At 46.8% G+C, this 26,705-nt stretch overlaps 1 protein-coding gene across 1 annotated transcript; it reads left to right on the top strand.

Annotated features, from left to right (window-relative positions):
* The first annotated feature begins 1,459 nt into the window (after nt 1-1,459).
* LOC136629022 (zinc finger protein 2-like) lies at nt 1,460-26,203 on the top strand. The gene is made up of 7 exons (XM_066605138.1): nt 1,460-2,063; nt 2,328-2,507; nt 2,590-2,713; nt 2,796-2,975; nt 3,125-3,189; nt 3,825-3,927; nt 24,977-26,203. The coding sequence occupies exons 1-7, from the start codon at nt 1,986-1,988 to the stop codon at nt 25,891-25,893; spliced, it is 1,647 nt and encodes a 548-aa protein (XP_066461235.1). The 5' UTR covers nt 1,460-1,985; the 3' UTR covers nt 25,894-26,203.
* Nucleotides 26,204-26,705: the final 502 nt, after the last annotated feature.

Genomic DNA, 26,705 nt, shown 5'->3' on the forward strand with positions numbered 1-26,705 from the left:
TGTGGGCTCCACAAAACTTCTGGACTTAATACGGGAGAACCCCAGGGTTGGAGTATTCTACATGCTTCCCTAACTACAGAAAGCTGGCAACCCAGGGAGGCCAATTATCTCCAGTGTGGGAACCCTCACTGAAAAAAAATCTCAGGATAGGTAGAAGGTGTCCTCAAACCACTGGTGAGGAATACAACTAGCTATTTGCAGGACACCACAGACCTACTGAGCAAACTGTCAACCATAGGTCCCCTCCCAGATGGCGCAATCCTGGCCACTATGGATGTGGAGTCCTTAAATTCCAACATCCCACACGAAGATGGACTGACCGCCTGCCAGGCACACCTTGAGGCCAATAAGGTTCCCTTTGAATGCGTGCTACAACTCACGAGATTCATCCTCACGCACAACTATTTCTACAACCATGGGCAGTAAAACGGCATCGCAATATGCCAACCTTTTCATGGCAAAACTGGAGAGTGACTTTGTGGCCTCATGCTCCATCAAACCATTGGCCTACTTCTGCTACATTGATGACATTATAATTTGAAACCATTGGCCTACTTATGCTACATTGATGACATTATAATTTGGACCAACACCAAACAAGAACTAATAAAATTCCACGAGAGATTCAATACATTTCACCCCACCATAAACCTGGTTAAGCTACTTGTATACAGAAATCAACTTTGTGGAGACCACAATAAAAAATTTTGAACAACTCAATACAGACATCCCTATGCCAGAAACCGATTGATAGGCCCACATACCTCAGATGGGACAGTTCCCATTCTAAACACATCAAAAAGTCCATAGTCTACAGCCAGGCCATCAGATACAACCAGATCTGCTCCAACAGATAGAGGAACATTTACACAATCTTAAAAAGACATTTTTAAATCAGGGCGACCATCCCACCTCAATTGATGACCAAGGATACGGATCCCCAACACACAGCAGGACTATAAGATCCCAGGGACATTCACATGTTCCACGTCCAATGTTGTGTATCTGATCCTGTGCAGTAAATGTCCTGATGGGGGGCTTTATATCGGGGAAACAGTACAAAAACTGAGAGCCAGGATGAGATCGCATTGCCACTCAATTACAGAGGAAAAGACTGAACTACCTGTGGCAAAACATTTTTGTGGCCAAGGACACAGCATAGAGCAGATGAGAGTTGTTATACTGAAGGGCAATTTCAAGTCGCAGCGTCACAGAAGAATTTGAGAGAACAAATTTATGGTCATGTTTGATACCCTCAAGAATCGGTTGAACCTCAGCCCAGGATTCTTGCATAAGTGAAAAGTATGAAAGGTCTGAATCTCCCCTGACTCATAATTCTTTTTTTTTTTTGTTTTAAAACTTCATAAAAATCCAGAACTTGACTTGTAATAATGTTGCCATCCACTAGGTGGTGCTGCATCTCTTTCCATATGCAGGTTGAAGGAGAGATAAGACATCATAAAACTGTCCTGAGCTCAGTGGACTGATTTACGATGTACATCTCCGCTCTATTTGTCTGTTGTTTTTAACTTTTGAGTGCAAAACAATCTCAAATTTGTGTGTGTGAACAATTATTTAGATCAAGAGGAATGTGTTCTCCTCCCCTCCCCTCTGCATCTGTATGTTATAATTATGTGCCATCCAAACTAATTTCATTCATTAGCCTGATGAGGGGGTGATATCCCCGAAATCTTGCTTGCTGTAACATCATGCATTTTTGTTAGCCAATTTAAAGGTATCAAATCTACAAGATTACAAAGATGACACTATATATTACTGCATGTTTAAAAGTTACAGATGGACTGCCGGCGTGTCTAGAGCTATATGTTCTTTTACGTAAGTGAACGTGGTTTTCCGTTGGAGAGAAGGTGAATGCAATTTTTCTAGGACCCTATATTTTTTAATCTTTCCATTCAGGTTTTACAACACCGAATCCTCTACTGATATCCGTCTATAAGAGAATTATCCTCATTGACCTTTGAAGGATGGAAAAGAACAAGAACAAGTTGGCGGAAAATATATTAAATCTCACCCTAGAGATACTCTTCCAGCTTACTGGAGAGGTGAGAGATTCTGATGATGTCACATTACATCATTCTTATCTATGGTAATAACAGATGATGTCACTGGAGAGGGTAGAGATTCTGATGATGTCACATTATATCATTCTTATCTATGGTAATAACAGATGATGTCACTGGAGAGGGGAGAGACTCTGATGATGTCACATTGCATCATTCACATCTATGGTAATAACAGATGATGTCACTGGAGAGGTGATAGACTCTGGAAATGTCTATAGTGATAATAATGTCTTCCATATACAGGATTACACAGTAGTAAAGAAGACCTCTAGTGATGGCTGTCAGTCCCCTGTGTGTGACGGATGGGGAAGACCCCTGAGCCCAATCTTGGGGCCACCACCTCACCCCCTGATACATGAGGACATCAATGTACAGAAGATTCTAGAACTCACCAACAAGATGATAGAGCTGCTGACTGGAGAGGTGATGCTGCAGGGAATGCTGGGACATTATACAGTAACAGCACTGGAGGCTTCTGGGTAATGACTGTATATTGTGTTGTCAGGTTCCTATAAGGTTTCAGGATGTCGTTGTCTATTTCTCCATAGAGGAGTGGGAGTATTTAGAGGGACACAAGGATCTGTACAAGGAGGCCATGATGGAGACCCGCCAGCCGCTCCCATCACCAGGTAATAGACGGGACTAAATCCACGGGGACTTTATTATCTATATATGAAGAATGACTTTAGTGTCCGTCTGTGTTTCCTGCAGTTCCATCCAGTAAGAGAAGAACCCCGGAGAGATGTCCCCGTCCTCTTCTTCCACAGGTTCCTATAAGGTGTCAGGATGTCGCTGTCTATTTCTCCATGGAGGAGTGGGAGTATTTAGAAGAACACAAGGATCTGTACAAGGAGGCCATAATGGAGACCCACCAGCCACTCACATCACCAGGTAATAGACAGCTTGAAAGCTTATTTTATCCTTATACATATGTGCTTTCTTAGGTGCTGCCTTTTATACATTACCTTGAGGACTAAATACATGGGGACTTTATCATCTGTATATAAAGAATGACTTCAGTGTCCGTCTGTTTCCTGCAGTTCCATCCTGTAAGAGAAGAACCCCAGAGAGATGTCCCCGTCCTCTTCTTCCACAGGACCATCAGGTAGATGGAGATGTCCCTCTGATCTGTAGAAGGCTGTGAAGCTCTTGTCTTCAGTCTTATTAGATGTCTTCTCCTTGTGTGATGAGGCCGGTGGAGATGGCAGGATTACTGCTGACCAGAGACATTACATCTTGTCTGGATCTTCTCCCAGTGTTCTGGCGGTGGAGACTGCTGGTGGAAATAAGGAGCCAACAGGTTGGATTTATATCTATCTGCTCCTTTATTTCCCCCAAGACAAGCAGCGGATGTGTCTGGTAGACGCTGATCTCCTCCACTGAGACAATGTGCAGTGTGTCTAGCCATGCCGGATATACATGTGTATGAGGATCCTGAGGGGTCATAGAGCCTCATGGAGAGGGGAGAGATTCTGATGATGTCACATTACATCATTCTTGTCTATGGTGATAAAAAATGATGTCACTGGAGAGATGAGAGATTCTGATAATGTCACATTGCATCATTCTTATCTATGGTAATAACAGATGATGTCACTGGAGAGGTGTGAGATTCTGATGATGTCACATGACATCATTCTTATCTATGGTAATAACTACTCCTGTCAGGTCATTATGTCATAAAACCATTCACACGACTTCTCCAACCGTCTGCTGACTTTTACAATATTTGTCTCACAGCTTTTGTATAAGGATGAAGATCTGACCAATATTAATGCTACAGAGAGAAATGTGAGGGGCGATCAGCGGTGTAAAGAGGAGATTCCTACAGGTAACCTCCCAGGTGAGTAGTAACCACTAAATACAGAGGAGTCACAGAAGATGTGATCTCCAAACAAACTTCCATAACTTTCCCCTGTATCACTGGTCCTCCTAAGTGACCTATTGGTGTAGTATTAGCCGGCAGGAGTGTCACTAATTCCACCAGAGCTTCCAGAACCGTTAGAGATGTCCAGTCCGATATCTGATTCGTGGACATCATGCTCAACATAAAGGTCTCGGCTCTCTGGAACAACATTCGGGGGTAATAGGCTGAACTGGATGGACAGGGGGCTTTTTTGGCCTCACATAATATGTTACTATGTTGTTTTTTTTATTTGTGCTTTGAAGTTTACAGTAAAGTTTAACAAGTAAAAGATGAAGCAGTTTGTAAATTAGTTACATCACAGAATTACAAGGACATATAACAGAAGGATATAACTGGTGATTTCCCAGATAGTGAGAACATACCAATGTGCTACAAGCTTCTTCATTATAAGGCTGTAAGTAATGTAGAGTAATGGCCTGGCCAGGGCCGAATCATGGGAAATGCTATGGGATTCGAAGGGGACGGTAAGGGGGGAACCTTCTCCGGTGGAGTCGAGTTCTGAAAGATGTTCTAGGCTATTTCATGGTATTATAAACAACTAGTTATAAAGAAATTAGGGGTCTGTTGTTTTGGGAGGGGGGGTATTCCATCCATGGGGTCCAGATTCTTAGAAATCTCTCTTGTCTGTCAGCAATTATTGAAGTTAGTTTGTCACTAATTAAATAGCAGTTCGTTTGGGGTTTCACCTCTGAACTCTAGAGATGTGTTTCACCAAGAATGGCCAATGGTTTGTTTCAAGGCTAAAATGAAAAAGTTTAATGTCTGCGAATCTGTAGGAATATTTTCATTGGGTTTGGTTAGCAGCGCCTCCCAAGGAGTTTTATGTATAGTGCAGTATGTTACAGAGTGGATCAGGTAATGGAAGCCTTGGCGAATGCCCTCCACTGATGGAGGTGCGGGTGCCGAGCGGCAAGCTGTCACTGAGTGATTCTTCCTAACGATAGTAGATGATGTATTTTGGTGAGATCTCTGTCTCTCCAAACTTTAAATGATTGGGAAGAGTCATTGCCAGGAGGAAATAGAGAATAGGGTAGTAGGGGCAAATGGGGAGACATTAGGCCTCCTGAGTATTTGATAGAGTACCAGCTTTTAAACAGCAGAGAATGGAGAAAACCTTCGATCTCTGCTGTGTTACCCCTTTACATGCTGCAGACTATGTGACTGCAGCATGTAAAGGGTTTTTTTTTAACTTTGCTTTATTTATCACATGAAATTATACGATACAGAAAAGAAAGGTGTATGGTATTAGCATTCAATCATGTAGCATGTATACACTTATTTTGCATTTACAGGCATTCCAAGACATGTGAATATACATACTTTAAAGTACTGCTTAATATTATAGACTGAAGTTTACGACCTTGAACTGTATCTGCTGGTTTTAATAACATATTTATTATTATTTTTTTTTTAAAGTAAATTCTCTATACTTATTGTATCCGGAATTTGAATTAAACAATAAACATAAACCTATTGAACCGAAGCAACCTGCGCTGGTCGTGTTATTTACAATGAAACTTTGTTTATTCTGTGGGTAACGTGGAGTGGGCCTCCAGCCAAGGGTCCCAGATCTTATGGTGCTTGTTTGGGCAAGCTCTGTTTTTATATATAACTTTTTCATAAGGTATTATCGAGTTTACGAGCTGGATCCATTGTGTGATCGAGGGTGGATCTATGGCCATCCAATGCATGGCTATCTCTTTACGTGCTAGGAAGAGTACTTCTTTAAGAAATATACGGGTATATGTTGGCCACCGCTCCTCCTCCAGAATTCCAAATAGGGTTATTTTGGGGTCTAAATTTATACTGTAGGGGGATTCTAATAGTTGGTTTATAAGGGTTATTACATTGGACCAATAGGTCTTGACAAATGGGCAGTTCCAAATTAGGTGCCAGAAGTCCGCATTCGGTTGGTTACACCTGTGGCAGGTGTTTGAATGGGTGTTCCCTATTTTAAATAGGCGGATAGGAGTTAGGTAAGATTGGTGAATAATATATAGTTGGATTAATTTGTTATTTATGGCCGGAGATACTGATAAATGGGATTCTTCTATTTCTTCCCATTCTTCGGGTGTTAAGGATGGGATGTAATTTTTCCATTTGTCGAAGACGGGGAGTGGGTTGGAGTTTAGTTTTGCTGATATTAATGTGTATAAAGGGATGAGATCAGACCTTTAGGGCCTTGCGATTTTAATATACCAATCATAGGGAACTTTGAAATTTGGGTGGAGGTCGGAGGGAATTGGGTGCTCAATGCATGCCTTAGCTGAAAGTACCTGAATAGTTGCAGGTGCGGAGTTTGCAGCTGCTCACATAGCTGGGTGAGTGTAGAAAATATTCCATCCTTATATATGTCTCCTAGCGTGATGATTCCAAGGTTGGTCCAGTAGTGAGTGTCTGGAATGGTGAGTAGGGCTGATAGGCCGGGGTTGTCCCAGATGGGGAGGTCTGACACCACATCTTGGAACCTTTGGAGCGTTTTGGCTTCTCTCCAGACGCTGAGCGCCAGCTTGTGTATTGGTAGGATTTCGGATGGATTTGTACATTCTGGAAATTCTAAATAGATTAGTAAATTGTTGCCCTTTACTTGTTTCGCCATATAGCGATCTGCAGTGGGCATTTCTTGGGGTCGGAACCATGGTTGGATGTTCCTCAGCTGTCCTGCCAGGTAATATAATCGGAGATCTGGGAGGGCCATCCCAGCACGATCCTTCGGGCTTTGCAGCGTTGTAAGACTCAGTTTACAACGAGTGGATTTCCATACAAATGATGTGATAAGAGAGTTAAATGATTGAAAGAACCGTTTGGGGACCTGTAGTGGCATATGTTGTAAAATGTGAAGACATTTAGGCTGGATGGCCATTTTGACCAGGTTTATGCGGCCCGCTACTGATAACGGTAATTTAGCCCATTTCTTAAATTTGTGTCTTAGGGTTTCTTGTAGGGGGATTATGTTGTCATCTATGGCGTTGTGATATTCGCGTGACATAATTATCCCCAGGTATTTAAACCTAGAGACTATTGCCAGGTCATATCTGGTAACATGGGGGTCGATTTTAGGGTTAATGTTCGTGTACATAATTGTGGATTTGGTCCAATTTATGTAAAGTCCGGAGATTTGGGAGAATTTATCAATGTGGGTCATGGCGTGAGAGAAGGAGGTGTCAGGGTTTGATAGGAAAAGGATGGTGTCATCCGCGTAGAGGCTCACTTTACTCCCAATTCCCCCCCCATTTAATGCCCGTTACGTTAGTAGAGGATCGTAGGCGGATTGCCAAGGCTTCTATGGCTATGGCAAATAGAGCTGGAGATAAGGGACATCCTTGGCGGGTGCCTTTTGTGAGCGAAAATTCTGCCGAGGGGATGCCATTCACTATCACGTTAGCCTTCGGGGATTTATATATAATGTTGATCCATTGTCTAAATTTGGGGCCGAACCCGAAATGGGTTAGGCAGGCTTCTAAGAAATTCCACTCCAGAGAATCAAATGCTTTTTTCATGTCCAATGACACGAGGGCCCAGGGCATGTTGTATTGTCTGCCTAGCTGAATGGCCGTTTGTACTTTGCGGATATTAATCGTAGTGGATTTGCCTGGCATGAAGCCTGTTTGATCAGGGTGTATGATTGATAAAATTACTTGGTTTAACCTAGTGGCCAGAATTTTGGTTAGGATTTTATAATCCACATTTACTAGTGAGATGGGGCGGTAGGAGTTGCAGTCCGTCGGGTCTTTGTCAGGTTTTAGAAGGACCATAATAGACGCTTCATATAAGGAAGGAGGGAGGGATTTTTCCAATTGGGCTTGGTGTAGAGTCTCGTGTAGGAGTGGAATTAGTTGGTTATATTTCCGGTATATTTCTATTGGGAGGCCATCTGGTCCGGGAAACTTATTGGATGCCATGTCTTTAATAGTTAATTGAATTTCTTCGGCTGTTATTGGGGCTTCTAGCTGTTCTATTTGTTCATCGGATAGTGTTGGGAATGTTAGATCCTGTAGGTAGTTATGGATGTCGGGGAGAGATTTCTGCGAGGATGACCTATAGAGGTCTGCATAGTAATCTTTGAAACGAGCTGTTATAGATTGTGCATCTGTGAGTTCTGTGCCCTGTGTATTTTTGATTTTCAGGATCGTGTTGGCTTGGTTTTCCTGTCTAATTAGGTTCACTAATAGATGGCTTGATTGGTTGCCTAATTCAAAATAGTGCTGTTTCGTAAAGAATAATTTACGTTTGGTTTTTTCGTATATTTGATGCTTATAGAGACGGGCTAGGCCAAGCCAGTTTACTCTATTGGAGTCTGTAGGGTTGGATATGTAGATTTTTTCAGCTTCTGATGTTTGAATCTCGAGTTCTTTATCGATTTGGGATGTTGTTTTATTGATGTAGGAGATGGCTGATTTAAGGCATCCTCTAAGGTATACCTTAAAGGTGTCCCATTTCAGGGCGTAATGAGTGTTGTTCTCGTGGGCTTCCATAAACATTGATATGTGTATTGGGGTTTGATCGTTATTTTTTAGGAGTTTGAGCCAAAATGGATGAATTTTCCAAGTGGGGGTAATTTTAAGACTAGGAAATTTGAGTGTTAATAATATTGGGCTGTGGTCGGATATGCCTCGCGGGCAGTGTATTATATCCATTATGTGGAGTGCCAATGTCGAGGAGGATAGTATATAATCTATTCTTGACAGCGTGTTGTGGCCTGTAGAGTGGCATGTGTATTCAAGAGTGTCAGGGTGTTTCGAGCGCCAGAGGTCTACCTATCCCACGCTTTCAAAGAGCTGTTGCATTGGGGGGTCAACTGTGGTGTGGGGTCCAGAGGGCAGATGAAATCTATCTTTATTTGGGTTCATTACCCTGTTAAAGTCGCCCATGCAGATGACGTATGCCGAGGGGAACTGGTGAGCGAATGCTATCGCTGCCTGTATGAGGTGGAGGTTGTTGTGAGGTGGGTTGTAAATGCATATGATGACGTAGGGTCTGGAATCAATTTCGGCGTATACGAATATAAATCTACCGTCAGGGTCTCTTTTGGTGTTTATGGGGTTCCATCTTAGTGATTTGTGTATAAGGAGAGAGACCCCTCTGGAGAGAGAGGTGTGAAAAGAGTGGCATGCCCATTGCACCCATGGTTTTTTAAGAGAGTCAACTCTATCTATGGTGAGGTGAGTCTCCTGCAGGCCTACGATGTGAGGGTTGTATCGCTTAATATAGGAAAAGACTGCTTCGCGCTTGTTAGCGGTGCCCAGGCCTCTCACGTTCCAGCTAAGGCAGGACAAAGACATTAGAAAATATCATGACATGTGATTTGACCGGGTGTTTCAAATAATATGAGCATGTTTTTTGTATTGGGGAAAGAAAATTATACCAGCACAGGTTTGCTTGTAACATAACTAATACACTTTGATAACAATTTAAACAGTTAACAATTGCCATTCCGCTTAACCCAAATATTTCGCGGATGACTAGGAAAAAGAAGAAAGAAAGAAAAGGTAAGCTACAATCTAGTGGAGAGTAGCTGTGGTTGGGAGTGGGAGATATTCCGCTGGCCTATAGGGGATTAATTCCGAACTTCAAGTCGTTGGCTATTGCCGCTATGGCGGTTGCCGGGTCGCTGGCCCGTGCCTTGGAGACGGCATGAACCTAGAGGAGAAGTGTGGCTCCTCGGTTTGTTCTTTTGTGGTATCGCCCATAAGCCAGTGGATCATGGGTCTGAGAGCACTTTAGAAAGAGAATTTACATTATCCTTAATTATTGCATGGGTGTTACACAGCCTCGGGAGACACAGGATGCATATGGAGCCATTCCATGGCTTCAGCTGGGGACTGCAGAAAGATCACTTTATCATTTGCCACAATCCATAGGCGGGCTGGGTATGCCATGGAATATGGAATGCCTCTATCTCGAAGCTTCTTCTTGATATCCATAAAAGAGGCTCTCTGTTTCTGCAAGTCCGCTGAAAAATCAGGGAAAATAGAGATCGCCGAATTGTTATATTTGAGGGGGCCTTTCAGCCTGGCCTGACACAGTATTGCGTCCTGGTCCCTACAGTTCAGGATTCTTGCCAGAAATGGACGCGGCGGGGCACCCGGAGCTGGTGGTTTAGTCGGGACTCGATGGGCTCTTTCTACCGTAAAGGAGGCCGAGAAAGCGTCCTCGCCCAACGTGGCTTTAAGCCAGTTCTCTGCAAAGGATTCTGGTTGAGAGCCTTCGACTCTCTCTGGGAGACCTATTATGCGTACATTGTTACACCGTAGCCGGTTCTCAAGATCGTCTGTTTTTTATTGACAAAATTCTGCCTGTCTCGCGGCTTTTTGGACCGCTTTTGGGAACGGGTGTAGGGTGTCTTCTACCTTAGAGATTCGGTCTTCCATTTCGTGCATCCTGCCCCGTATGTTTTGTAAATCTTGTCGTAATAAGGTGACGTCTGATTTAACTTCATCTATTTTCCCAGTGAGGGAGGATTTACAAATATTTATGGCTTCTAGTAGCTGGCGCATTGTAGGTTCTGGGTTTTGTTCCGAGTCGGTTTCATTATCTCTGGCCTGTGTGGTCCGGGACGAGCGTGGTGTGTGTTCAGTTCCCTCAGTGCGAGAGAATTCTTTAAGTCTCTCTGCGGCGGTGCCGCCCTTAGCACGAGTGCTCATGGTAGGTAGTTGTGTAATCTGTGCAGTCAGTGAGACACTCGCCAGCACCACGGTGTTGTCTTGTTTAATTAAATAGGATTGGTCGTGTTTTCTCCCTTATGGGTCTTGGGGGTTATTCTGCAGTGCAGAGTAAAGTCCCAGGTAATCGTTTAGAATCAGTGGCGTTGGGCTTATTTAGCCGTAGTATATCTGATAAGTAAGGGGTACAGCAATGTTGCGCTGAAAATGCAGCTTTAAATGCAGATTATTTATGAAGCCAGTGTCGCTAGTCCCAGGTCCCAGTCCGGTTAGTCGAGGCAGGGCGGTTGCTCTAGTTGTGTCTAACAGTTATTTGAGATGTCTCAAGTTGTGTTGTCGTCTATTGGTCCCCTGCACCTTCAGTCGTGTTCACAAAATGGCTGTCAGTATCAATAGGGGAGGGGGGGGGGTTCCACCCGGTGACTATAAGTGGTCTGGCAAGGCCTCCCAAGCTATACCCTCTTCCCCCCGTCGTCTGCTTACTTTTGGCGGCTCCTCCTGGAGCTAGGGATCCGTCCTGACACTCCTCGTTCCGTGGGGGGGTTTTCCCAGGAGGTGCTCCGACTGGGTTGCCGGGCCACGGGTCTCGTTGCTTGAGAATCCAACCGGCCGGATATTCTATGTGGGTGTTACGGTCGCTTTCTGGCTAATCTGGCCTGTCGGGCCAGAGTTGGGGTGAGAAGTGGCACGCTGCCCCAACACAGGCAGAGGCTGGGAGCGGCGCTCTACGTATGGTGCGGCTGGGGCCGTTAGTGAAGGGGTGGTGGCGTGCAGTTCGGTCCTCCTCAGCGGCGCGGGTCTTATAGCGGAGAGCGGGGTGTCCTCCGGTCGGCTGTAGGGAGGGGTAGATAATGAAAGTCCAGCGGGACCTGTCAGGCGCCGGTCACAGGCCAGCTCCGGCTGGAGGTGGAATCGGCTCTCTGCGCCGGGTGTGCCTGGAGCCGGCAGTGAAGGGGTACCGGCGTCCGATTTAGCCCCCCCCCCCCCCCAGGTGCAGGTCTTCGAGCGGGTAGCAGGAGTGTCCCCCGGTCACCGGCAGCGGCAGGGAGAGGTAGGTGGTGGAGGCCTGGCGGGATTCATCCGGCGCCGGCCGAAGGCAGCAGCGGCTGCGTGGGGGGTGCCGGTGCGGAGCCGCTCCGGTGCTCTCACGTCTTCTGCAAGACGCTCCGGAATTCGGGTGGGAGGTGGAACACTCACCCAGTCCTGGCGGGAGCGGGAGGTAGCGTGCCGCGTCGGGTATGTCCGGAGCCGGCGGTGAAGGGGTGTTAAAGCGTGGACTCTCTCAGCGACTCCTCGGCACAATTCTTCAACCGGGGAGCGGGGCGTCCTCTGGTCGCCGGCGGCAGCATGTAAAGGGTTAGTACCACTTCAGAATACATACAACTTTTTGATCACTTTGTATTGCATTTTTTTCTGGGAAACAGGGTGACTGAAAAAGTGCATTTGTGGTGTTCTTTATTTTTTTTTTTTCGGACTACGTTCACCGTGCAGGGTAAAAAATGCACTACTTAGATCGGACTTTTATGGACGCGACAATACCAAATATGTATTTTTCTTTTATGATATAGATTTTTTTATTATAGATACGGCAAAAGGGGGGTGATTTAAACTTACTTTTTTTTTTAAGTGTGAAAAAGAAAAAAAACTCTTACAATTTGGTATTGGCATAATCGTACCGGCCTGTAGAATGACTTTAATATATTATTTATGCTGCTCAGAGAATGCAGTGAAAAATAAAAATATGCCAGAATTACAGATTTTGTTAATCTTGCCACTAGAAAAAAATGGGAAAAAAAGCGATCAAAATTTTACATGTTCCAAAAAATTAGATAAATGAAGACTAAAGTTCATCCCGCAAAATACAAGTCCTTCTAGAGCTCTGGCAATGGGAAAACAATTCATACGGCTCTTGGAATGTGGCGACACAAAAGCAAACCTTTATGAAAAAAAATGTTTTAAATGTACAAAAATAGCAAAACAAACAAACTGTATAAACTCGTTATCGCCGGAATCGTGCGACTCAGAGAATAACGTTATCACACTATTTATTCTGCACGCTGAACGCCGTAAAAAGGAAATCCAAAAAACAAATGGCAGAATGTCTTTTTTTCCCCCAATCTCCCTACAAATTTCTTTACAAAAGTTATGCAATACATTATATCTACCCAAAAATGATGCCATCAAAAAGTACAACTTGTCCCGCAAAAAACAAGCCCCCATACGGCTGAGCCAATGGGAAAATGAAAAGGTTATGGCTCTTGGAACGCAACTGCAAAATTAGTTGAAATTAAATGATTGGCCCATTTAAAAAACCTGCCCTGGTGGGTCTGACAGGGGGGTAAGAAACCCGCCACTGAAGGGGTTAATGGTATTAGTCACTTTATCAGGTGTGATTTTCGAGGCCAGGTTTTTGAAGAATGCGCCTGACAATATAATAGATATTACATCTGTAGTAATAATATCTTGGAAGTATACAGCTAATTGTTCCTAAGAAGGGGAGAGCGGTTGTGAACAAAGTTGACAGCGCTGTAATAAAACAGAGGGTGAAGCGTAAGCAATGGAACCCTCCGCTCTCACTTCTGTGTAGTGGTGGGAGCTTGTAACTGCAGGCACGGGTTGTGCTGATTTCAATTCTAGAGTATAAAGAATGGGAGGTGAAAACTGTGTGTAATCCTTAGTGGTTGGATTTAGAGATGAGCGAGCACCAAAATGCTCGGGTGCTCGTTACTCGGGACGAAATTTTCGCGATGCTCGAGGGTTCGTTTCGAATAACGAACCCCATTGAAGTCAATGGGCGACCCGAGCATTTCTGTATATCGCCGATGCTTGCTAAGGTTTCCATTTGTGAAAATCTGGGCAATTCAAGAAAGTGATGGGAACGACACAGCAACGGATAGGGCAGGCGAGGGGCTGCATGTTGGGCTGCATCTCAAGTTCCCAGCCCAAGTTCCCAAAGCCCTCATTAGCAATGCATGCCTTAGCTAAGCACCACACTACCTCCAACAAAGCACAATCACTGCCTGCATGACACTCCGCTGCCACTTCTCCTGGGTTACATGCTGCCCAACCCCCCCCCCCCCCCCCCCCGCACAACGCAGTGTCCACAGCGCACACCAAAGTGTCCCTGCGCAGCCTTCAGCTGCCCTCATGCCACACCACCTTCATGTCTATTTATAAGTGCGTCTGCCATGAGGACGAACCACAGGCACACACTGCAGAGGGTTGGCACGGCTAGGCAGCGACCCTCTTTAAAAGGGGCGGGGCGATAGCCCACAATGCTGTACAGAAGCAATGAGAAATATAATCCTGTGCCACCGCCATCAGGAGCTGCACACGTGGGCATAGCAATGGGGAACCTATGTGCCACACACTATTCATTCTGTCAAGGTGTCTGCATGCCCCAGTCAGACCGCGTTTTTTTATAAATAGACACAGGCAGGTACAACTCCGCAATGGGAATTCCGTGTGCACCCACAGCATGGGTGGCTCCCTGGAACCCACCGGCTGTACATAAATGTATCCCATTGCAGTGCCCTGGACAGCAGAGCTAACGTCAGATTAAATGCAGGTGGCTTGGGCCCACACTGCATGCCCCAGTCAGACTGGGGTTCTTTAGAAGTGGACACATGCAGTTACAACTCCGTGTGGACCGACAGCATGGGTGGGTGCCAGGAAGCCACCGGCGGTACATAAATATATCCCATTGCAGTGCCCAGCACAGCTGAGGTAATGTCAGGTTTAATGCAGGTGGGCTAAAAATTAATTGGATTACACTGTAGGCGAGGGCCCAAAAAAATTGGTGTACCAACAGTACTAATGTACCTCAGAAAAATTGCCCATGCCCAACCAAGAGCGCAGGTGAAACCCATTAATCGCTTTGGTTAATGTGGCTTAATTGGTAACTAGGCCTGGAGGCAGCCCAGTTAAAATAAAAATTGGTTCAGGTGAAAGTTTCAATGCTTTAATGAGCATTGAAACGTATAAAAATTGTTTACAAAAATTATATGACTGAGCCTTGTGGGCCTAAGAAAAATTGCCCGTTCGGCGTGATTACGTGAGGTTTCAGGAGGAGGAGCTGGAGGAGGAGGATGAATATTATACACAGATTGATGAAGCTAAAAGGTCCCCGTTTTTAATGGTGATAGAGAACAATGCTTCCATCCGCGGGTGCAGCCTACGTATTGCTTAGGTACCGCTGCTGTCCGCTGGTGGAGAAGAGAAGTCTGGGGAAATCCAGGCTTTGTTCATCTTGATGAGTGTAAGCCTGTCGGCACTGTCTGTTGACAGGTGGGTACGCTTATCCGTGATGATTCCCCCAGCCGCACTAAACACCCTCTCTGACAAGACGCTAGCCGCAGGACAAGCAAGCACCTCCAGGGCATACAGCGCGAGTTCAGGCCACGTGTCCAGCTTCGACACCCAGTAGTTGTAGGGGGCAGAGGCGTCACCGAGGACGGTCGTGCGATCGGCTACGTACTCCCTCACCATCCTTTTACAGTGCTCCCGCCGACTCAGCCTTAACTGGGGAGCGGTGACACAGTCTTGCTGGGGAGCCATAAAGCTGGCAAAGGCCTTGGAGAGTGTTGCCCTGCCTGCACTGTACATGCTGCCTGATCTCCACGCCTCCCTTGCTACCTGGCCCTCGGAACTGCGACTTCTGCCACTAGCGCTGTCGGATGGGAATGTTACCATCAGTTTGTCCGCCAGGGTCCTGTGGTATAGCATCACTCTCGAACCCCTTTCCTCTTCGGGTATGAGAGTGGAAAGGTTCTCCTTATACCGTGGGTCGAGCAGTGTGTACACCCAGTAATCCGTTGTGGCCAGAATGCGTGCAACGCGAGGGTCACGAGAAAGGCATCCTAACATGAAGTCAGCCATGTGTGCCAGGGTACCTGTACGCAACACATGGCTGTCCTCACTAGGAAGATCACTTTCAGGATCCTCCTCCTCCTCAGGCCATACACGCTGAAAGGATGACAGGCAAGCAGCATGGGTACCCTCAGCAGTGGGCCAAGCTGTCTCTTCCCCCTCCTCCTCATGCTCCTCCCCCTCCTCCTCAACGCGCTGAGATATAGACATGAGGGTGCTCTGACTATCCAGCGACATACTGTCTTCACCCGCCTCCGTTTCCGAGCGCAAAGCGTCTGCCTTTATTCTTTGCAGGGAACTTCTCAAGAGGCATAGCAGAGGAATGGTGACGCTAATGATTGCAGCATCCCCGCTCACCATCTGGGTAGAATCCTCAAAGTTTCCAAGGACCTGGCAGATGGCTGCCAACCAGGCCCACTCTTCTGTAAAGAATTGAGGAGTCTGACTCCCACTACGCCGCCCATGTTGGAGTTGGTATTCCACTATAGCTCTACGCTGCTCATAGAGCCTGGCCAACATGTGGAGCGTAGAGTTCCACCGTGTGGGCACGTCGCACAGCAGTCGGTGCACTGGCAGATTAAACCGATGTTGCAGGGTCCGCAGGGTGGCAGCGTCCGTCATGGACTTGCGGAAATGTGCGCTGACCCGGCGCACCTTTCCGAGCAGGTCTGACAAGTGTGGGTAGCTTTTCAGAAAGCGCTGAACCACCAAATTAAAGACATGGGCCAGGCATGGCACGTGCGTGAGGCTGCCGAGCTGCAGAGCCGCCACCAGGTTACGGCCGTTGTCACACACGACCATGCCCGGTTGGAGGCTCAGCGGCGAAAGCCAGCGGTTGGTCTGCTCTGTCAGACTCTGCAGCAGTTCGTGGGCCGTGTGCCTCTTCTCTCCTAAGCTGAGTAGTTTCAGCACGGCCTGCTGACACTTGCCAACCGCTGTGTTTCCACGCCGCACGACACCGACTGCTGGCGACGTGCTGCTGCTGACACATCTTGATTGCGAGACAGAGGTTGGATTGGAGGAGGAGGGTGGTTTAGTGGAGGAAGCATACATCGCCGCACATACCAGCACCGAGCTGGGGCCCGCAATTCTGGGGGTGGGTAGGACGTGACTGGTCCCAGGCTCTGACTCGGTCCCAGCCTCCACTAAATTTACCCAATGTGCCGTCAGGGAGATATAGTGGCCCTGCCCGCCTGTGCTTGTCCACGTGTCCGTTGTTAAGTGGACCTTGGTAGTAACCGCGTTGGTGAGGGCGCGTACAATGTTGCGGGAGACGTCGTGCAGGGCTGGGACGGCACATCGGGAAAAGTAGTGGCGACTGGGAACCGAGTAGCGCGGGGCCGCCGCCGCCATCATGTTTTTCAAAGCCTCCGTTTCCACAAGCCTATACGGCAGCATCTCTAGGCTGATCAATTTGGCTATGTGCACGTTTAACGCTTGAGCGTGCGGGTACTTGGCGGCGTACTTGCACTTGCGCTCAAACAGTTGCGCTAGCAACGTCTGGACGCTGCGCTGAGAGACATTGCTGGATGGGGCCGAGGACAGCGGAGGTGAGGGTGTGGGTGCAGGCCAGGAGACGGTAGTGCCTGTGTCCTGAGAGGGGGGTTGGATCTCAGTGGCAGGTTGGGGCACAGGGGGAGAGGCAGTGGTGCAATCCGGAGGCGGTGAACGGCGTTCGTCCCACCTTGTGGGGTGCTTGGCCATCATATGCCTGCGCATGCTGGTGGTGGTGAGGCTGGTGGTGGTGGCTTCCCCGGCTGATCTTGGCGCGACAAAGGTTGCACACCACTGTTCGTTGGTCGTCTGCACTCTCAGTGAAAAACTGCCAGACCTTTGAGCACCTCGGCCTCTGCAGGGTGGCATGGCGCAAGGGTGCGCTTTGGGAAACAGTTGGTGGATTATTCGGTCTGGCCCTGCCTCTACCCCTGGCCACCGCACTGCCTCTTCCAACCTGCCCTGCTGCTGCACTCGTCTCCCCCTCTGAAGACCTGTCCTCAGTAGGCTTAGCAAACCAGGTGGGGTCAGTTACCTCATCGTCCTGCTGCTCTTCCTCCGAATCTTCTGTGCGCTCCTCCCTCGGACTTACTGCAATTACTACTATCTGAGTGTTAGACAATTGTGTCTCATCGTCATCGTCCTCCTCACCCACTGAAAGCTCTTGAGACAGTTGCCGGAAGTCCCCAGCCTCATCCCCCGGACCCCGGGAACTTTCCAAAGGTTGGGCATCGGTCACGACAAACTCCTCCGATGGGAGAGGAACCATTGCTGCCCATTCTGGGCAGGGGCCCGAGAACAGTTCCTGGGAGTCTGCCTGCTCCTCAGAATGTGTCATTGTAATGGAGTGAGGAGGCTGGGAGGAAGGAGGAGCAGCAGCCAGAGGATTCAGAGTTGCAGCAGTGGATGGCGCAGAAGTCTGGGTGGTCGATAGATTGCTGGATGCACTTTCTGCCATCCACGACAGGACCTGCTCACACTGCTCATTTTCTAATAAAGGTCTACCGCGTGGACCCATTAATTGTGAGATGAATGTGGGGATGCCAGAAACATGCCTCTCTCCTAATCCCGCAGCAGTCGGCTGCGATACACCTGGATCAGGAGCTCGGCCTGTGCCCACACCCTGACTTGGGCCTCCGCATCCTCGCCCGCGTCCACGTCCAAGTCCTCTAGGCCTACCCCTACCCCTCAGCATGCTGTATTACCAGTAGTGCAGAAACAGAACGCTGTAATTAAATGTGCCGCTTATTGGCCTGTGGTTGGAGGCTGACTTCGCTTACGGAACGCACAGCAGAGCCAGGAAAGAATTTTGCGCAAGCCTGCTGTAACACTTAGCTGGCTGCGTATGAATTAGGACAACTACCCCCAGCAGAGACGCAGTACACTGAGGACGGTCACAGGCAGCCCAAATAGATTTTTTTTCCCAAATTTTTTTGGAAAAGCCCACTGCCTATATAGACTGTCCCTGCCTCACCACTGCTGGCCCTGCCCTGGACTATGTAAAATTACTGCAGGACGCAATGCTCTGCACGGCCGATATACAAAAAAAAAAAGTGCAACACTGCAAAAAGCAGCCTCAACAGTACTGCACACGGTCAGATGTGGCCCTAAGAAGGACTGTTGTGGTTCTTGAAGCCTAAAATCAATCCTAACACTCTTCCTATAGCAGCTCCGGCATCAGCAGCACTTTCCCTGATCTCTGTCAGCATGCATATGTGGCGAGCCGCGGGCGGGGCAAATTTTAATACTCGGGTGTCCCCTGATCTCCCCAGCCACTCACTGCAGGGGGGTGGTATAGGGCTTGAACGCCGCAGGGGGGAAGTTGTAATCCCTTCCCTGTCTTTCTATTGGCCAGAAAAGCGCGCTAACGTCTCAGAGATGAAAGTGAAAGTAACCCGAACACCGCGTGGTACTCGTTTCGAATAACGAGCATCTTGAACACGCTAATACTCGAATGAGTATCAAGCTCGGACGAGTACATTCGCTCATCTCTAGTTGGATTCAGTTTGCACCAGGGGTCAGCTAGATGGTATTGAAGATGTGATTTGAAGGCATTTGATTTTCAGTGTTGGGGTAGTAGACGTGGTAGGGAGATGGCGTTCCTGTCTAATATTGGGTTGAGAACACAATTGGAATCGCCACATAAAATAACTACTAACCTTATTGGTCTCAAAAAGTTCACGGAGTTTAGATATAAAGTGGTTCTGCCTAGTGTTTGGGGGGGTGTCTTGTATGGAGCTCGATATAAGCAATAGTTAAAGGGGTGGTCTCGCGGCAGCAAGTGGGTCTATACACTTCCGTATGGCCATATTAATGCACTTTGTAATATACATCGTGCATTAAATATGAGCCATACAGAAGTTATTCCACTTACCTGCTCCGTTGCTAGCGTCCTCGTCTCCATGGTTCCGTCTAAATTAGCTGGCAGCTTGCTTTTTTAGACGCGCTTGCGCAGTCCGTTCTTCTCCTTTCAGCACGAGCCGCTTCAGTGTGCTCCCCGCTACAGCTCTTCTGCGCATGCGCAGACGAGCTGTCACTGCTCGGGAGCGCGCTGGAGCGGCCATTCTGTACCATCCTCTGTTAGAGGAAGGTGCAGAGCCGCCCAGCTGTCCCGAGAAGCCGCCCAGCTGTCCCGCCGTCCAGCTGTCCCGCCGTCCTGGTAAGTGATGGGCCGGGGGGCTGCTGCTGCGCCGGGGGAACTGTCGCTGCGATGGGGGGGGGCTGTCGCTGCGATGGGGGGGCTGTCGCTGTGCCGGGGGGGGGCTGCCGCTGTGATGGGGGGGGCTGTCGCTGTGCCGGGGGGGGCTGCCGCTGTGATGGGGGGGGCTGTCGCTGCGTTGGGGGGGGCTGACGCTGTGCCGGGGGGGGCTGTCGCTGTGCCGGGGGGGGGGGCTGTCGCTGTGCCGGGGGGGGGCGCTGTCGCTGCGATGGGGGGGGCTGTCGCTGCGATGGGGGGGCTATCGCTGCGATGGGGGGGCTGCCGCTGCGATGGGGGGGCTGTCGCTGCGATGGGGGGGCTGCCGCTGTGCCGGGGGGGGGGCTGCGCCGGTTACCTGCTGCCTGGCGGTGGGTGACTGGTCGGTCGTGTTCACTCCAGGGGTCCGGTCGGCGGCTGCGGGGCGTCTGGTTGTCAGGGAGACACAGCTGGTAGCGTCTCGGGAGCGCGCACGTCGGGCTACAGCAAGCGACGGGAAAAGAGCCGGCGGCCATCTTGGGAAAATTTTTATAAGTTGCTGAAACGCTGGAACGGTAAGTACAAACCAGCTAGAAAAGTCATTTACAGGGGGGCTTAGTAATGTATGCTTAATTAGGGGGACTGGGCAATAAAAAAAAATCCACTCCTGCCTCGAGACATCTCCTTTAGGGCTCATGTCCACGGGCAAAATAAGAATTAAAATCCGCAGCGGATTTTAACTCTTCTCCCGCGCGTGGATCCGCACCCCATAGGGATGCATTGACCACCCGCGGGTAGATAAATACCCGCGGATCGTCAATAAAAGTGATTTTAAAAAAAATGGAGCATGAAAAAATCTGGACCATGCTCCATTTTCATGCGGGTCTCCCGCGGGGACGGCTCCCGCGGGCTTCTATTGAAGCCTATGGAAGCCGTCCGGATCCGCGGGAGACCTAAAATAGGAATTTAAAAGCATTTACTCACCCGCAGCGGGCCGGGAAGGTCTTCTCTTCCTTACGGCCGCATCTCCCTTGCTTCGGCTCGGCGGATGTGCCCGGCGCATGCGCGCGGCACGTCGACGACGTGCCGGCGACGTGCCGCCGGCGTGACGAATTCATCCGCCGGCCGAAGAAAGAAGATCCGGCCGCGACGCAGAGAAGAAACGGAGCGGATGGAAGGTGAGTTTATTCTCATTTATTGTTATTTTCAGCGCTCATGTCCGCGGGGCAGGAGGGACCCGCTGCAGATTCTCCATGGAGAATCTGCAGCGGATCTTATTTTCCCCGTGGACATGAGGCCTTAATGTATGAGTTAAAGAGACCGATGAACTGAAACAAAGGTTCACACCTGCCTGAGGCTATAGCTGCCAGTAGGCCTCACCAGTCCATGGTAGATCTCTGGTGGAAACCGCGGCTGCCGGAACTCAATCCGCAACCGAAGGGCGATCCATCGGATGTGGATGATATACGGTGCAGCCATGAAGTTCCTCAGAGGATGCTGCTCTGCAGGTAAATACAGTTTCAGGCGATTTCAGTCTGGAGCTCCACAACACTGCAGTATACTTTTTGTATTGCTTTCCTAGATTTCGGATCAATAGGTTTACGGTACAAGGATGTTTGTATTGAGCTGTTGTAAATCTTTATGGTGGTGTTCAGAAAGTTGATTTCTGTATATGAGTAGCTCAATCTCAGGTTAATGGTGGGGTGAAATTCACTAAACCCTTTATGAAATTTTATAAGTTCTTGTTCTAAGTTGGTCCAGGTAATTAAGATATCATCAATGTAGCGGACGTGGGCCAATGGTTTGATGGAGCAGGAGGCCAGGAAGTCACTCTACAGATTTACTATGAAAAGGTTTGCGTATTGCGGTGCCATTTTACTGTCCATGGTGATTGCAGTGAGGTGAAGAAATATCTCTTTGGCTTAAGAGAAAAAACTGTAAGGCTGCTTGCATGCCAATGGGTTGGATTCCACATGCAGGAGCCCACATGGAATCTGGCTCTGACTGTAGCTGGCGTCCCTGCATACCTGTCTTTAATCTTTTTTTCTGTACTGTGGATGGTCCAGACGGCTCGCTGACAGACATGCGGAGTACAGAATTAAAAAAAAAAAGTTTATTCTTCCTGCACCATTGCTAGGGGATTAGTCTGAATCCGCGATCTTTGCGCAATCTCAATTGTGGAAGGGCCATGGGTCGGACAGCTTCCATTGACTTCAATGGAGGTCGTCCATGCTGAATCTGCGAAATTATATATATAATGCTGCGATTTTTTTTTTTTCCTCTGCTCACTGAAATCATAATTCGCGTGCAGGAAAAAGCGATTTCTCATAGCATGCTATAAACAGCATTTGCTGCAGATCTGTAGTGCAGATGCAGACCACAGATTCCACAATGAAAATCCGTTTGTATTTAGGCAGCCTAAGGAGAATAAATCTTGTGATTTGTAGCACAGATTCAGAGACGATCCTATTATCCTCAAGGTGCACCTAGCAGGCGGTTAGCCCATCCTTGTGTGAGATGTTGGAATTTAAGGATTCCACATCCATCGTGGTTAGAATGGTGCCATAGGGAGGGAACCTATGGGTGATAGTTTGTTGAGTAGGTCTGTGGTGTCCAGCAAGTAGCTGGTTGTATCTCTAACCAGAGGTTTAAGGAGACAGTCTACCCATCTTGCGATTCCTTCAATGTTGTTCCTGCACCTGAGGCTATTGGCCTTCTTGGATTCCCAGGTTTGTGCATTTTGGGAAGCATGTAGACTACTCAAATACTGGCAATTCCAAACTCTTGTGGACTCCACAGATAGACATGTGTTGACCCTTCTTAATGTTTTCATATATTTTTGAGTTGGTCCTTGATTAAGTTCAGTGTAGTATCTGGTGTCAGTTGGCTGTCTGCCTGCTTCTTTCATGTAGTCTGATGTGTTGTGGAGGAATAATCTCATGACACTATCCTTATAATCACACCATGTCTGTACCATTCAATGCATACGTGTGTGTAAATTAAAATATATATAATATTTCTTCAGATATATACTGCCTACCTGATGAAGAATCTTAAGTAAATCCGAAAGCTCGCTGTTTAACCTTCTCTTTTCGTTAGCTATTAAAATTCATCATATTTAATTTCCTTCTATGACAGAATCACTGACTTGATGTTAGTAAAGCATGTGACCAAGTATCTCATACCATACTTATTGATAAAAATGACCAAATATGGGATTGACAAGGCAACTGTTAGGTGGATTCACAACTGGCTGAGTGATCGTACTCACAGAGTGGTCATAAATGGCTGCACATCCAAGTGGAAGAACGTATCAAGTTGGGTACCACAAGGACTGCCCTACGCCCAGTGTTGGTCAACATTTTATAAATGATCTGGAGGAGGGAATTGATGGGAAACTGATCAAATTTGCAGATGACACAAAGCTAGGAGGCATAGCTAACACTAGGGAAGAGAGGAAGAGGATTCAAAAAGATCTAGACAAGCTTGGACAGTGGGCGGTGACTAACAAAATGGTATTTAACAAGGAGAAATGCAAAGTTCTACATCTGGGCAAGAGAAATGAAGAAAAGCACATGCAGAATGGTAGGAATTGAGCTAAGCAGCACATGTGAAAAAGACTTGGATATACTAATTGATCATAGACTGAACATGAGTCAACAATGTGATGCAGCAGCCAAAAAGGCAACCACAATTCTGGGATGTATTAAGAGAAGCATAGAGTCTAGATCACGTGAGGTCATTATCCCCTCTACTCTTCCTTAGTCAGCCCTCATCTGGAATACTGGGTCCAGTTCTGGCCACCCCAAAAAGACATAGACAAACTGGAGCAAGTTCAGAGAAGAATTACCAAGATGGTGAGCGGTCTGCAAATCATGTCCTATGAGGAACGGTTAAAGGATCTGGGAATGTTTAGCTTGCAGAAGAGAAGGCTGAGAGGAGACTTAATAGCTGTCTACAAACATCTGAAGGGCTGTCACAGTGCAGAGGGATCAGCCCTATCTCACTTGCACAAGGAAAGACTACAAGCAATGGGATGAAACTGAAAGGGTGGAGACACAGATTAGATATTAGAAAAAAACTTTCTGACAGTGAGGGTGATCAATGAGTGGAACATTGGTTGCCAGTGGGAGGTTGCCATGGGAGGTGCTGAGTTCCCCTTCAATGGAAGTGTTCAAGGAAAGGTTGGACAAATATCTGTCTGGGATGATTTAGTGAATCCTGCACTAAACAGGGCATTGGACCCGATGACCCTGGAGGTCCCTTCCAACTCTACTATTCTATGATTCTATGATATCTACAAGATTACTTTGGTTTCTCTAAGCCCCCCCTCACACAACCGCTTTTTATCGGTATTGGCATGGCGCACTTATCACGGTGTAATGCTCCCATTGTTTTCAGTGGAGCCGAGCAGACATCCGTTCGATCACAGTGCTTTCCAGTACAGTGATTTTCGAGTGGGGTCTGTTCAATTTTTTACTTTTAGCGCACCTCATCAATAATAGGGTGTGCTAGACCCCAGAGGGCTCACATCCATGGGCGGGTTTGAATACCGGGATCTATGTGGGGCACCCGCGCGGATGATCTGGAGTTCAAGCTGCCCATAGAAAATCATGGGCACCAGCAGCTTAATTAAAGCATGCAGGTTTGTTTTCTGGACCTTCCAGTCTGGAAAACAAATCGCAGTGTGCTCCGTTTTGCCACGGATCCTGCATGGACGGCTTTCATTGAAGTCAATGGAAAACAGGAGATTTGAAAAAAAAATCTACACTGTGCAGGATAACGACTTAGTTGTATTCTCAGTGTCTTAGGACCTGCCATAACTGTACAAGGGGCGGAGATATGGCATCAGGGGCGGAGCTACATCATCAGGGCGGAGCTACGATAACACCAGGGGCGGGTCTATGATGTCACCAGGGCGGGGCTATGACCTTGCCAAGGAGTAGGAGCATGAGAAGCACTCACTCACATACTACAGACAAGTGGTCGTTAGTAGTTTGATACTGTGTATTATAGTAAAGACCCCCATGACCCTATATCAGAGTGTTGGGCGCAGATGTTATCCTAAGAGTGTCTCTACTGCAGATATCCCCATAACAGTGTATGGCTGTAGATGTCTACTCTGTTTAACATTTTTGCACACCATTTGGTTTGAAATATTTGTTTCTTACTTTCTTCCAACTAAAATTTAGGTGCATCTTCTGGTTCAAAAAATATGATATAATGTTCAAAAATAGTAAAAAAAAATCTATTTTATTCTTGGCAGATGATACCGGAAGCTCAGAGGTATGTCTTATATCTGCAGATTGTGAAGCAGAAAATTGTAGCATCACACAAGATACAGATGAAGAACCTGTAAATATCCCAGATATCCCCTCACCCCTTCATAGCAAAGGTCCATCATCTGATCCTCTTATACAGGTCCCATCTTCTGATTCATCACAGACTGGTAAACAGGAGAAAATTCACAGGAGGAATGCTAAACATCAAGGAGATCCTACAGGGGAGAAGCCTTTTTCCTGTTCAGAATGTGGGAAATGTTTTAAATGGAAATCTTATCTTGTTGAACATCAGAGAATTCACACAGGCGTAAAACCATTTTCATGTGCAGATTGTGAAAAATCTTTTATCCATCATTCACATCTTGTTTTACATCAGAGAACTCATACAGGAGAGAAACCATTTCCATGTGCAGAATGTGGGAAAAATTTTAATCGGAAATCAAATCTTGTTTCACATCAGAGAACTCACACAGGAGAGAAGCCATTTCCCTGTACAGAATGTGGAAAATGTTTTGCTGCGAAAGCAGCTCTTGGTACACACCAATATATTCACACAGGAGAGAAGCCATTTTCATGTTCAGAATGTGGGAAATGTTTTAAAAGAGCATCATCTTGTGTTGTACATCAGAGAATTCACACAGGAGCGAAGCCATTTTCTTGTGCAGAATGTGGGGAATGTTTTAAATGGAAATCAACTCTGGTTAAACATGAAAAAGCTCACAAAGGAGAGAAGCCATTTTCATGTGCAGAATGTGGGAAATGTTTTAAACGGAAGTCAGCTGTGGTTAAACATCAGAGAACTCACACAGGGGAGAAGCCATTTATATGTTTAGAATGTGGGAAACGTTTTGCACAGAAAATGTCTCTTTTTAGACATCAGGGAATTCACGCGGGGAAATAGCAATTTTTTTCTTCTCCGAACTAGTTTTATTGAAAAATAGTACAAAATACTTGTATTCTGTAACTGTGTGTTATTCTGATTAATGCTGTCTTTCTGAAAATATTGTCTTTTAAGACTACTTGTGTAGAATCATGAGAGATTTTGGGGAGCTCTGATTTCTGAAAGGTCCTAATGAACACCTGCTTGGATGCTTTGTTGGACTTACAGGATCTATTATTAATTAAAAATAGACAATGTTCGAAAATCCCTTACGCCAAATTATTTATGGCGCATTTGAAAATTTATTGGGGGACCACAGATTGGTATTTTTCAAATAGTATATTGATGACATTTTAATCATTTGGGACAGTTAGCGATGTGATCCAAAGTAATTTGTTTATTGATTGACAGGCAACAGTTTTTATATGGGCGCATGCTACAATTACAATAATTCAAATCTATAATCGTTCATTTACTACCATTGGTCAAAGATACATAAGAATGATATGAATATGCAAGGTAAAAAAAATTAACGTCTAAAATTAAAGGCCAAGGCACACACAAGCACACAAGGGTCATGTGATTAACTGCTTAGAATACACAAGTACAGTAAGTATAAACAATAAGTTGTTTAGATAGTAGTTAGAAAATAGGGCGCAATGACCTGAGAATTTAAACTAGAGCCTTGCAATGTTCTAATCATCGAGGCCCCTTTTTATTATTCAGTACTTTTGAGCAAATCTTGTTAAAGGGAAAGTACAAAACATTTACACAGACTATAAGTCACTCAAGAGAAAATGAAGTCATATATTTATTTCACGAACAGTCCCCAA

Source organism: Eleutherodactylus coqui, chromosome 5 (assembly GCF_035609145.1).
Source record: "Eleutherodactylus coqui strain aEleCoq1 chromosome 5, aEleCoq1.hap1, whole genome shotgun sequence".
Taxonomy (NCBI): domain Eukaryota; kingdom Metazoa; phylum Chordata; class Amphibia; order Anura; family Eleutherodactylidae; genus Eleutherodactylus; species Eleutherodactylus coqui.

Coding starts and splice junctions, on each gene's coding strand:
- LOC136629022 (XM_066605138.1), top strand. CDS start 1,986: ATGGAAAAGAACAAGAACAAGTTGGCGGAAAATATATTAAATCTCACC. Junction 2,714..2,795: donor CCAGCCGCTCCCATCACCAG/GTAATAGACGGG, acceptor TGTTTCCTGCAG/TTCCATCCAGTAAGAGAAGA. Junction 2,976..3,124: donor CCAGCCACTCACATCACCAG/GTAATAGACAGC, acceptor TGTTTCCTGCAG/TTCCATCCTGTAAGAGAAGA.